A 12931-nucleotide genomic window follows, 5' to 3' on the forward strand; every position below is an offset into this window, starting at 1 on the left:
AGCACAATAAGCACAGCTATTTCTGATACAATGTGGCTCAAGAGTGGAAATAATCCCTCTTTACATGAAAAGCACTTAAGAATAGTTAACAGTTTGCTAAAATTCTGGGATTGCAATTGTGGTTGGGACAAAAACCAGCATGCACAAGGGGTCCCCAGGACAGAGTTCGAAAACCAGTGATTAAGCATAGCTCATCATCAGCCTAGGTTTGAATTTCAAATCTGTGCAACATTTTAATTAAGATTTCCACATCATGTCTTTTTTTTTTTTTTTACATATTATTTCTGAAGACTTATTTCAAGGAGGTAGTGCATTTTAATGATGTAGACCACAAAGTTCAGGATGCCCCCACACCAGCCACCACAAAGCCAGCAGCTCACTACGCACGGAAACTGTCTGAAAACATTTACGAAAACGAAATACATAACAGAATGCATTCACCAGAAAGCGAACTATCCCTTCTTAAGAGATACTCATTCACCCAACAGCTTTCTGTGAACTTATTTTACCTGCTTTTCCCGTGCGTCATCTTCCAAGTACACTTGCTGACGTAATCAAATGCGGACTGGTTTGGTCAGTTGACTTTTCGAAAATAAAAAAGAACCCGTTGAAGAAATGATAACAGAAAACAACACCCAATTTGAAGCTAGCTAACGTTAGCTATTTAGCCAGCTGTTGCTGTCAACGTGAAAGGAGGTGAATAATTCTACGGAAACCAAATAACGGGAAGACGACCCACACATAGGTAGCTATGTCATGGTTATATTAGCTACATATGTGTGGATAACGATGATTTAATAATTAGCTAGATGTCGAGTTGGCTAGCTACCACTAGCTAGTACAAAAAATGAATGTAGTCTAACGTTACTGTATTAGACTACTATGGCGCAAGTTTAAGAAACGATTAGACGATTGATGGGTAGCTGAACAAATAACATAGCTAGCCACCTGAGAAGTTTTGGTTGTTGATGTAGAAATATAAGCAGCTATTTGCTAGCTGACCAATGGACCCCCTTAGCTATAGCAAATATTGCTAGCCAGCTTGCAGGAATGCATAGACTAGACTAACGTGAACATGAAAAAATGGTCAACGCGTTATGTACGTTAGTACAAAATATCATGGTTAATTTATTGCGTTTACTCCTGTAGCGATTGTAGCGAGTCATCTATCGCCACGTTAGTTAGCTAACTAGCTGCTGGGCTACTAGCTACCTTAGACTATTGTTCGTGTCTTGTACGATCATGCTAACTGGCTAATTACCACTGCAACCAAAAACAGTAGTCGTCATTAACGTTAGCTGTTATAGCTCGAACAAACGCCATAATGTTTTAGATACATGTAATGTAATGAGAGGTACAATTGCAGTGCACGCCAAAATCTGTTAGAATTCTGAAATGTCAATTGTTAAATGTTTCACACCGCGTCCAAAAATGCCTGTCTAAATGTACAATATATTTATTTGAATATTTTAACCGTCGTTCCTCCAGTAAAAAAAATAAAGAAAAAAGTATCATATAGTTTACACTTTAAATAAATGGTGTACTGTCATCTATATACAAAAAAATGGTAACATGGTTTCAAATGATAACATATTGCATTGTGTTTGTGTAATCTGTGAAATACTTAAGTCTAAAGGGCGTTAGATAGTCTAAAAGTAATCATGTGAAGGTACACAAAACTAAACTGCCATATCCCATTAGCCATAATTGAGAACTATTAACAAGATGCAACTATGAAATACTGTCTGTTCTTTCCTAAATATAAAGGCCAAAACAAACTATTGTGAACATCTTATCAGATTATAAAAATGTTGTCATACATTTTGCCAACATTATTGTAATGTTTTTTATGAATAACCAACTTGCCAGATTTAAGCCTACACGGTAGAGTTGATACCTGTAAAAACAAATCTCTCCAGTGTATTAACCCAGACTTCTTTGGCAGTGGGCACTGTGCCCAGGGATGGGATCTACATAAGTCTGGGACAAGCAACAGCACGTCCCTTTCACTGGGACAACATGAAGTTTCCGAGGTTAGCCGCCGCGTTTCTTCTCCTGGCAAGTTTGGTGGTCTACCTGACGTACGTGAGAAAGCCGGGGGTCTCCAAGCTGCCGCCGCCGCCGCACCATCTTTCCAGAACGGTCTTGCCCGACCTCAGCAGGGACCGTTTCCAGTATGGGATTATGATCGACGCGGGGAGCACTGGGACACGGATTCACGTCTTCCAGTTTCTGCTAGGTGAAAATGGTACGTCACTGCTCAGTGTTCTGCATGCCGGCAGTCTCGCATCGCTTCCAAGAGGGCATTGGTACGCACAGATCGGGAGTGTGTATCAAGGCTCCAGATGTGTGTGTATCACGTGTGATCGATTCTGTATTTGAGCAGGTTAAATCACACGTCGTACAAATGAATGTAAAGTTGAACTTGTATATAAATATGGTCATTTAATAGTGATCTGTCAAAGTTGCCAGATATATATATATGTTTTTACTTACAGCGGTCATGCTAGCCCATGGAATGCTGTTTCTATGGAACACAGGATAGTTCAAAATCTGTGTTTTACACCGATTGATTGCATTCTGATAAAAATAACTTTTTACCACAACATGGAACATGGAAAGGAATGTTGTTCATAATTTTGTTATGGCACTTGTAACGGTTCAAGTCTGGGTCATCATCCATTGTAATCTTTAAAAAAACAAAACAAGAATATTTGCATTTATAGAACACAGTGTATTGTATTGGCTCTTTTTCTCTGTGTGAAAAATGCAGAATCTTGCATTAACATGACCACTGACTACGCCTATAGGAAGCGCACGGTTCAGAGCTTCAAACGTGATATATTAATGTGGATGAAGCACTAATGTTGCTTTGCCTGCATTTCAAACTCCTATTGAAGCATATGGTCCAAATGGAGAAGAGAGCATTTTCTGTATTCGTTTTTGCTCCATTTAGCTCTGTTGATGGCGGTGAAGATGACCATAGTTATCGCATTGAAATATTAAGCTAAATCACATAAGTGCTGCTTTGGCTTTATTGTTAAACCTATGATTGTCATATGCTGAAGGCCAGTAAGTACCTGCCATCAATATGAATATAAGCCCCACTGTCTGGCATTAGGACTCAGACATTAGCACTGGAGCTCGGTAGCCAAGGTCTAAAGAAATGGTAAAGTGTGTTGGGTCTTATGTTCCGGAACATAACATAACTAAGCCTATATCATGTTAACTCTCATTCCTTGTCACTTCTTCAAGACCAAAATAACTATACAGCAATAGCCCTCCTCTCTAAATGTAGTCTTCATGTTTAATGGTATATCCGTGTGTTGTACCAGTTAATAGTTATTACCAAGTTAATATGCAATCTTCTTGCTTCATATAACGGTCGAGTGGAATTATAGCTGTTCTATGAAAGAAAATATGAAAGCAGCATGTTCAGTCGTTAGGAATACAGCACATCACCAGAACCCTCGGAGATAATAATGATCCAAAAATGAAAAAAGGGGTGTTCCTGTCACAGATGCGATACTGTACATCCTTTCGCACTAGCTTGTTGTGCTGAACATGGAAAAACAACTCTGACACATGTCACTGCACTGCCACCGGGTCTGCAGAGCTTAGCCTGTGGCTGTAGTTTCACGACATCACTGAACTTATCCAACAGGATCTCTTTTTCAATGCGTCTCAAAGTCACTACTCACTATTAATAGGCATTTTTAAACCCTCTGAAGAGTAGGTTGTTTTGGAATGCTTTTTCAAAGTCTGTGTTCTAGAATTTCATTGCCTTCTTTTACCAGTAGTGATTGTTACATCAGCATCAGAATGTTCGGTCAAGAACGTTCTAATCACATATTTATGATCTCACACCGTAAGGGGTTAAGAAGAAAAAGCATTCTCAACATCAGTTCAGGTAAATCCAGGTGAGGCACACAGTCACACCTGGCTGGACCACTGTACTGAACAACAGAGCATGGTGTGTTATGTGTGTGTTTCTTTACTGCTGTTGCATGTGCAGTCGCTGACATTTTTATGCTCCCCATAAAGCCAAAGTCAACATTGTGTGAGGTGTATAATACACTGTGCTGACACTTTTCCTTTTCTTTTTTTCTAGCAGCACCACAGTTATCCCATGAAACCTTCAGAGCAATAAAACCAGGTCTGTCTGCATATGCGGATGATCCAGATAAGGTAAACAGCTTTGTGACAATTAAGAATGTCACGTTTTTTTTTATTTTTAGCGTTAACTACCGTGTACCCTTTTAATTTGGCTGACTGCATGACTGTGTTTTATGCTACATTATTTCACACTGTCCTTTTGGGGCTGGGCTGTTCCCTCAGTGTCGGGACGGGATCCAGGAGCTTTTGGAGGTGGCCAAGGGGACTGTACCCAAGTCCCAGTGGAACAGCACCCCCCTGGTCCTAAAAGCTACAGCGGGGCTTCGGCTGCTGCCTGGGGAGAAGGCCACACACCTTCTGGACAAGGTAGGGGCACCAGCAAGGGGAGAGGGGCATGTCATACTAGCCTTTTGACTTACATATTAGTTCTCGTGCAATTTGGACTTTGAGCAGTACGTTTTTTTTTAATGATCTACACAAGCTTTACACTGCCTCCAGGGTGTGCTTGTGTGTTTGTTTAATATTTCCCTATGTTTCCCTAGTCCTTTGTCGCAATAGGGAGCTTGCCAAGATCTGATCATTTTGCCCCCCTAGGCAAATTAAGCAGAACCATTCCCTGAAAGAAGAGCAGTGTACCATTCAGAAATTTGCAACGGAATAAATTGATAAGTTCAGAAAAATATGAATACTATAAAAAAAATTGGGACATTGACATCCCACCACTAAAAGGTAACCATGGACAGGGATAAGAAAATAATGTAATCTGTAATTTCCAAAAACTAAGATTTATTAAGGTGCACATACATAATAGCATAGCTTTATCATGTGTTATTACGATGGGTTTTTGGCTGACCTGAGAACTAAAGTAACCCAATCAAAATAAGAACCCCAACTGAACTAGGAAGCTTGTTTTATCTAGCAAATAGCTTCTGCCATTGTTCTTTGCAAAACACACAGGACTTGCCTTAAAACATAATCTAGTCGAGTAATGTACCATTGTGGATTCAGACGTACAGCACATAGGCCTAGTACGTGCGTTCCATGTGTTACACTGAAGCTACACTTCAGCCATATTGTTAACACTGATGCTTATGGCTTGGAAATGGCTGTGCCCCCAGGTACGGGCGGTCTTTACGGAGTCGCCCTTCCTGTCCAGAGGGGACAGCGTGTCTATCATGGACGGCACAGAAGAAGGTATGGCCTACATGTTTTACCACCTGGGGGGGGGGGGGGTTGTAACTGTTGGAGGAAAAGGAGGGATGTGAATGCAGCTTCTTGTTTTCCTACATTTATTGTTATTGTCAGCCACTGAAGAGATCAGTGGGGAGTGTTTTAGAGATTTTCTGCCTTTAAACATTAAACAGATGAAAAAGATCATGGTTCACCCTTGTTTTGATTTTCCTACACAAAAGGAAGATCATAGATGAGTAAAGGCAGACTTCATAGATGACTAAAATGGAGGCCAAGCAGATAATTCCATGATTATTTTTGTGGCGATATTAATACGTTAGGCATTAATGTGGAGAAGAGTGATTAATTTAATCATGAGTGATGGGGCCAGGTTCAATCCTTGAGAAGCTTATGGGCCTGGAGCTTGTGTTTTCTGTAGCATTAAGTAGTCACTTTACAGTAAGTATTTATTCATGGGAATATCACACACACAAGAAAATGAGCATTTAGAATACAGCACTTAAATGTAGTTTTTTTTTTACGCTTCCCTGCTGAAGTTTAGATAATGGCAATTTACCCAAGTCTCAAATTTTATTATGAGCTACATTAGTCAGGAGGATATAGTTTTATGGATTTGAGCCTAATGGACAGCTCCTTGGGATTTCTCTCTGAAGTAATGGTGGACTCTGCTCAATCTGGGTTTTTCGAAGTTCGTGCTGTGCTGCTTATCGTGGTGGAGATTACCCTTGCCTTTCAGAATATTGCAGTCTTATTGTAAATGCCTGCTAAGTGGTATTTGAAGAGGGGGATGTAGGACAGGCCAGAGAGGAGCTAAGTGACTGTGTGCAGCTGTAATGCAGGCTGCTGTACTCACTTTAGGGTTTTATTGCCTATTTGGAAATCTCAGCTGTGTCTTAAGAGATGTTAAGAGTTTTGTCCCAAAGCTTCTCTGACACACCGCAGCACTGACCGGTCTGTGCAAAGACGTCTGCAGCAAAGTCCCTTCCTTAGAGAACCCCAGTGCAGACAGATGGAGTTTGGACTGCACGAGCGCTATTGCACTGAATTTGCATTGGCCCGGTACTGTATGTCTCATGGCTCGAACGATGGGCCGTGTTTAACGCGATAACCATTCTGTTTAATTACCGGTGAAGAACTTTCTCTCCTGCCCTTGTACAGCTGTGCTGCACAGTGGTGCTACCCATTCTTACATATCCTGACTTTAAACTTAACTGCATGTTCTCCTCCCTTCTGAATGCAGGTATTTCAGCATGGATCACAATCAACTTCTTAATAGGTGAGACTGATGTTGATGTCTGATGATATTCATGCTCATGTCCCATTCGCTATATTTTTACACTAATCCAATACAGTTTATGTGAAAAGCAATAAAAGAATGCTTTACATTACAGGCATTTAGCTGACGCTCTTATCCAGAGCGACTTACACAACTTTTAACATAGCATTTACATTGTATCCATTTATACAGCTGGATATATACTGAAGCAATTCAGGTTAAGCACCTTGCTCAAGGGTACAACGGCAGTGTCCTATCCAGGAATCGAATCTATGACCTTTCAGTTATGAGCCCAGTTCCTTACCCACTGTGCTACACTACCGCCTAACTTTAGCACAACATCAATATGGATAAATATGACACTGAATAAAACTGGGAATAAAAGATAAAAGTGTAAGCGTTTCTGCTACAGGGAGGGTTGGCAGTTTGGTGAGCTACAGGGAGGGTTAGCAGTTTGGTGAGCTACAGGGAGGGTTGGCAGTTTGGTGAGCTACAGGGAGAGTTGGCAGTTTGGCGCGCCGTTGGGGTGAACCCAAGGCTGTGTCACGCCCAGGCCAACCTGCCAGCGCCCTCCAGCAGACTCAGTCCTGTGCTGTGTGAAGACCAGCTTTATTCAAACAAACAAACAGGACCTGCCCCCCCCCCCCCCAGGTCATCGCACGGTCTCTAACCCCGCCCCTCCGTCCCTGCAGGGGGTCTCCACGATACAGATCGGAGTACGGTCGGCACGCTGGATTTAGGAGGGGGCTCCACGCAAATCACCTTCTCCCCACAGGATGAGGTGAGGCGGCGGGTTTTTTTGGCTTGTATACTTTATTTAAAATGACTGATGGGCACATAATGTCCTTACCAGTTCTGGTTTACAGATTAAACAGAAGAAAGGGCGCGGTTAAGTTTTGAGTACTAAATTTCTTTAAGCACAATGTTTCCATAATTTTTGCCAGTTCTGTACATGTAAATTGATTCATTTGTGTGTATCTGAGACTGATGTCTGGTTCAATACAATGTAAAAACTAATGTTTTTCTGTAATTTTCCCCGCAGAAATCCATCCAGACCTCGCCCATTGATTACATAACCTCGTTTCAGATGTTCAATCACACCCACACACTCTACTCACACAGGTGAGCAGCATTTGCAATGGTGGGAGGGCAGCACTGAATACCAAGGCTTCCATATCTGCAAGTGCGTCAGTAGCAAATTAAAAAAAGTACTGTACTGTAATGAGTGCTGCACATAGACTGTAACATTAAATTATTTATCTGTGTATATCTGTGTGTTCTTCAGTCCATGGGGTGGCTGTGTACTGTTGAGGAAACACTGTCTGGGTACCATGCATTAGCAGGGTTGTTAGCCCATTACTGAGCGTGCTCAGTGCGTGGTTCTTTGTCTCACCTCTCCAGCTACCTGGGCCTTGGCCTGATGTCAGCCAGGCTGGCGATCCTGGGAGGAGTGGAAGGCCAGCCTCGTATGTACTTCTCTCCTTTTCCCAAACTTTGCCTTTTTTTTTTTGAAGACTGGATGCATAAACAAGCCATTATCTGATCTTTTAATAACAGAAGCGAAGGTTAATTCATAAGATGCCACCTGCTTGTGTGGTTTAGCTGATGCTTGGCTTAAACAACTGACATCAGCTGAATGGTGTGAATACGTTTTTATTTTTTTCCTTTTTTAACTGATGGGGATTCAATTATAACTTTGTAATCAGATGGGGAGACATAGCTCAGGAGGTAAGACCGATTGTCTGGCAGTCGGAGGGTTGCCGGTTCAAACCCCGCCCTGGGCGTGTCGAAGTGTCCTTGAGCAAGACACCTAACCCCCAACTGCTCTGGCGAATGAGAGGCATCAATTGTAAAGCGCTTTGGATAAAAGCGCTATATAAATGCAGTCCATTTACCATTTACCAGATGTCTTTGTTTATTCTTTAATTGACATAGTGCCAGTGATGTTCTCTGTATTTTATGATGACCCTTGCAGTTGTGGGAAACTAGAATTCAGCATCAGAAATTGTGCTTACACACAGCCCATCTTGTAGTTTCATCTCTTGGCCTCTAGATGGAGCATGCTTCCCATTTGTTGTGGTGCCATTTTTTTGACCAAGTGCTGTGTTTCTTCTCGTAAACCCACCAGTTTCAGTATTTTGATGTTCAAAAATAGGTTTGACAAGGTGAATGTTTGCTAAATGAATTTCTGCAAATATGCAGTCACAAAGAAGGAACACAATTGGACAGAAATACGTACTGTGTCTATGTCACCACTGGGAGGTTTAATTAGTGTTTATGCTAATCAGTCAAAATGCCAATGACTGAGGAGGATTTCAAGTTAATGTTCTCTTCTGACCATGTAGACAGCCTGCTGTTAAAATCAAGTATTGTGTGTATTCTCTGGTTCAACAGTAGAGGGCAGCACAGAGCTGGTCAGCCCCTGCCTGGCTCCTGAAAGCTCAGAGCACTGGAGACATGCGGAAGTGGACTACACTGTGAAAGGACAGAAGGCAGGTACTGGACATCATTGTGCCTCTGTGGCTTTAAATCTTTTTTACTGGACACTGAAGTCTGGATTGCAGAGTTTAGGCCAATCGCATTTCAGCACATTTCCAAATTAGATGAACTTCAAAAACATTTTAGACTGCCCTTGCTGCACTTCCTCCCATTACAAGACAGGTGTTTTATATTTTCTGTAGCGCTAAGTCTGACAGAAATAGTCAATGCAGCGCAATGTGAATGACAGCATAAACAGCAGCATGTTCGTTTTGGGTGTGAACAGAACTCGGGGGTCTGAGGGGCATATCGGTTTGGGGACTCATCAGAATTCTCTGTTCCAGGGGAGCCCATATACGAGTCCTGCCTCCGGAAGGTGGAGAAGATTCTCTACAGGAAGGTGAAAAAAGCAGAGGAGGCCAAAGATGTAAACTTCTACGCCTTCTCCTACTACTACGACAGAGCGGTGGACATCGGGGTCATTGGTAGGAGCCCTGCCTTTCCGATTAGTGATGTTCCTCACAGTGTTACAGTCCACGCAGTGTTACTGTAAAAACAGGCCTGGCCCAAATATTTTAACCCCTTTCGAAATCAACTAATCCCTGTAGATCATTGAAAATTGAGAAAGATTTCATTTAACCCGGAAGGAAATTAGTTTCCTTGAAACAGTTTGGGAACTGTGGACATATCCTTTTTATATTTCAGATTCAGATTTATCCAGCATGTAAAGAGTTTGAGAGAAATGTGTATTACAGCCGTCTTTAGCACTGAATTACACGGTAGCGCTCCAGCGTCTCACTGGGCAGCCACACGTGTTCTGCCAGCCTGGAATGTGCTTCAGTACTGATGAAGAATTTTTTTTTAATTCTCTCCTTAGCTGAAAACAAAGGAGGTGCTATTAAAGTAAATGACTACATTGAAGCCGCCAAGGAGGGTAAGACGATGATCTTTCTGTCACCTTATTCAGCGTCTTATTTTTACTCACAGTGGTGGCATTAACCATGGTAATGGCTTTACATTTATGTCATTTTAATCATAAAAAAAATCACAAAATAACATTATCATCAAAATAAATAGTTATCACCATTGTTAAACTCACCATCGTTACTATATCTTGTGTCCTGGTGCTCTGAAGTGTTGAGAGAGAAAGCAAAACCCTGCGTGCAGCCAAGATGATATGCCCGTCATATTACACTCACAGCCTTTCTTAAGGTAGAAAGATCATTAAAAAAAGATCTGGAACACACCCCCCCCCCCCCCCACCTCTTTTTGTCTTGCAGTGTGCAACAGTATGGCAGAGACTCCACCCAAACACTCCTTCCTCTGCCTGGACCTGACCTACATATCGGTGCTGCTGCAAGAGCTGGGCTTTCCAAAGGACAAAGAGTTAAAGGTCAAATATACTGCACATCGTATTGGTTTTAGCGTTAAGATGCGTGTTATTACATTACATTACATTATAGGCATTTAGCAGACGCTCTTATCCAGAGCGACGTACATTATCCCTAATTTGTGCATTTCAGACCGCCAGTTCTCATAGTCAGAGAAGAACAGGAATGGGTAGCCTGTGCAGGTGGCACTAGCTCATGCATGCACCACACGCAGTAATATTCAAAATAACTGTCACTTGAAGAACGCCGTTCATGTTTCGCACCAGCAGAGCAGGGGCCTGTGACCCTTGTTCTGGAGAGCCACAGGGTCTGCTGGTTTCTATTTTCATCTTAAATCAGGAACCCGTTCAGACCAGAGTAATCAGGCAAGGTGAGCCAACTGTGTGATCAACTGCTCTTGGGCCAAATAGCAAAAACCAGCACAATGCACTGCTATATTGGACCAGCACTGCAATCCCCTGTAGATCACCATCTACCATCTTCCATCTTGTTGAAGAATTTGATTGGCCCTCAATGTCCTGCCGATCTTTCCCACTGTTGCATGTCATCGAGCGCAACTGCAAAATGCAGACGGTTTAAACTCCGTCGTCGGCCGCACGCGATGGGTCTTTCCGCTCCCGTTGGAAATGGAAGGCCTGGTCGTTATTGTGCAGTCGGTAGGTTCTGTGCGGAAGGGGCATTATGTGGACTGTCTAACTGCCATGCAATGTTTCTGTTCGCAGCTGGCGAGGAAGGTAAACGACGTGGAGACCAGCTGGGCGCTAGGAGCGACTTTCCATTACGTCGAGTCGCACTTGAGAGACTGAGCAGGTCCCCGCAATCACGGGCAATGAAGACAAGATGGCCGCCCCACCGTGCCAAACAAACTGTGCTGCTGCTGCAGAGTGGGTCGGCATCGATACCGATGATTGTATTCGTTTTTAAACTTAGTTTAGAAGGTGAAGTTTGTTTTTTTGTTTTTACTCTTTTTTGGTGGTACGTTGCTACATTTGCAATTGCTCAGCTGAGCAAAGATGGCTAAATGTGTTTTGTATGCTGAAGGAATGTCTTTTGTTGGGGGTAACCCAGCACAGGGGGTACTGTTGAGTATGAAGAAGCTTGGCTAAGGGGAGTGGTTCTTTGATCACGTTAAGTGTGTTATGAATGTGAAAATGGTGTTTTTTTGTGTGTACTTACGTTTTATATGCATTTTGGGGAAAGGTACGGGGTAACTGGTACATCAACTTCCCCATCTGACTATACAATACATAGTTAATGAAATGCACAGGTAATTCTGTGAAGTTCTAATTTCCAAATTTCAGCAAGAGTAATGCTAAGAGCAATGGATGTACACTTAGACGTATATTTTCCATTCCTTAATAGTATTCCTTCATGATCATTGTTGCCATGGTGTACTCCAAGCTAGTGTATACTTCTGAGGTGGACTGTTGCTTCTTTAGGATAAATTGGTATTTAACATCAAGAATGTCCTCTCACCAAGTGAGAAAAATATGATGAGCATCCAGACAGAAGGCCTGATTTCATAAATTATTCAAGGTTATCCAGTCATTCTGATGACAAAGGTTATTACCATTGATCGTCTGCATCCACACACTGGATTGACCGTTCTTTTCAGTTAATGTTCATTTTGCCTTCTTTGTGTAACACACGATATACCTACATCCATTCTCCTGCAGTCTGGACTCCTTATTGTACTGTAAATCAAATGATAGAATTTGTAATGGATCAATAAAGCAAGTTGGTTGATTGCCCCCTCCGTTATTATACTGTACACGTCTGTCTCTGTAGACTCTGCTTGTCCAGATTGGCTAAGGAACTACCTGTTAATCGCCAGGGTTCTACATGTAGAACTATGGCAGGTTCCTTCCCCAATCTCCCATGTTCTTAAGTACTTTTTTACACGGTTTGATTGGCTTACAGCAGCTGTCAGAAGACCTTTCAATAACACACCCTATTAGGCCCAATGCACACACACACATTCATATTCCAAATCAAGTGAATTTTGGAGTACTTACAATTCTGCCTATTCTACTGATACTAAATGACTAATATTTAGGTATGGTGTCAGTTTTAATCTGATTCTGCAGGCAGAAGCACATTGCTCTGCAGAACCAACCAGCAGTCGAGACAGGTGGTGCGGCTGAAACAGATAGTAGGCCTTTTATTTTCCTTCCACCATAAGTAGTTGGATTGAACACACAGACTGCTTCGGGAACCCTGATGCCTCTAAAAGGAATAGGGTTTTCTCTTTAATGTCTTGCATCAGCCAATCGTAAACAAAATATATAGCCCACTTACTGTAAACTTGGGGGGGGGGGTTTGGAGTTTTTGGCTTTTATGTGCTTCTAAGGCACTTACTGAAGAGATATGCATCCTTCCACAATCGTAGGAACTGGCCTGGGACCAAAGCAATCGATGAAAGCTGTAGGGAACTGATGTACCTTCTGACCGGAGTTTCTGACAGGGTGGCAACGGGCAA

General features: G+C 42.2%; 1 protein-coding gene across 4 annotated transcripts; it reads left to right on the plus strand.

The window, feature by feature from the left end:
• The first annotated feature begins 447 nt into the window (after positions 1 to 447).
• LOC118217617 (ectonucleoside triphosphate diphosphohydrolase 6-like) lies at positions 448 to 12213 on the plus strand. Of its 4 annotated transcripts, none has more exons than XM_035399536.1 (14): positions 448 to 745; positions 1946 to 2248; positions 4115 to 4188; positions 4339 to 4482; positions 5235 to 5310; positions 6548 to 6583; positions 7276 to 7364; positions 7626 to 7705; positions 7985 to 8049; positions 8978 to 9079; positions 9406 to 9546; positions 9939 to 9995; positions 10342 to 10507; positions 10560 to 11151. In XM_035399536.1, exons 2-14 carry the CDS (start codon positions 2020 to 2022, stop codon positions 10642 to 10644), a joined length of 1344 nt encoding a protein of 447 aa, XP_035255427.1. In that variant the 5' UTR covers positions 448 to 745; positions 1946 to 2019; the 3' UTR covers positions 10645 to 11151. The 4 variants fall into 4 exon arrangements, with proteins under 4 accessions (XP_035255427.1, XP_035255426.1, XP_035255424.1 ...); XM_035399535.1 differs by having other exon boundaries at positions 450 to 696; positions 4112 to 4188; positions 10560 to 11150; XM_035399533.1 differs by having other exon boundaries at positions 450 to 745; positions 4112 to 4188; positions 10560 to 11149.
• The last annotated feature ends 718 nt before the right edge of the window (positions 12214 to 12931 follow it).

This window comes from Anguilla anguilla, chromosome 18, assembly GCF_013347855.1.
Source record: "Anguilla anguilla isolate fAngAng1 chromosome 18, fAngAng1.pri, whole genome shotgun sequence".
Taxonomy (NCBI): domain Eukaryota; kingdom Metazoa; phylum Chordata; class Actinopteri; order Anguilliformes; family Anguillidae; genus Anguilla; species Anguilla anguilla.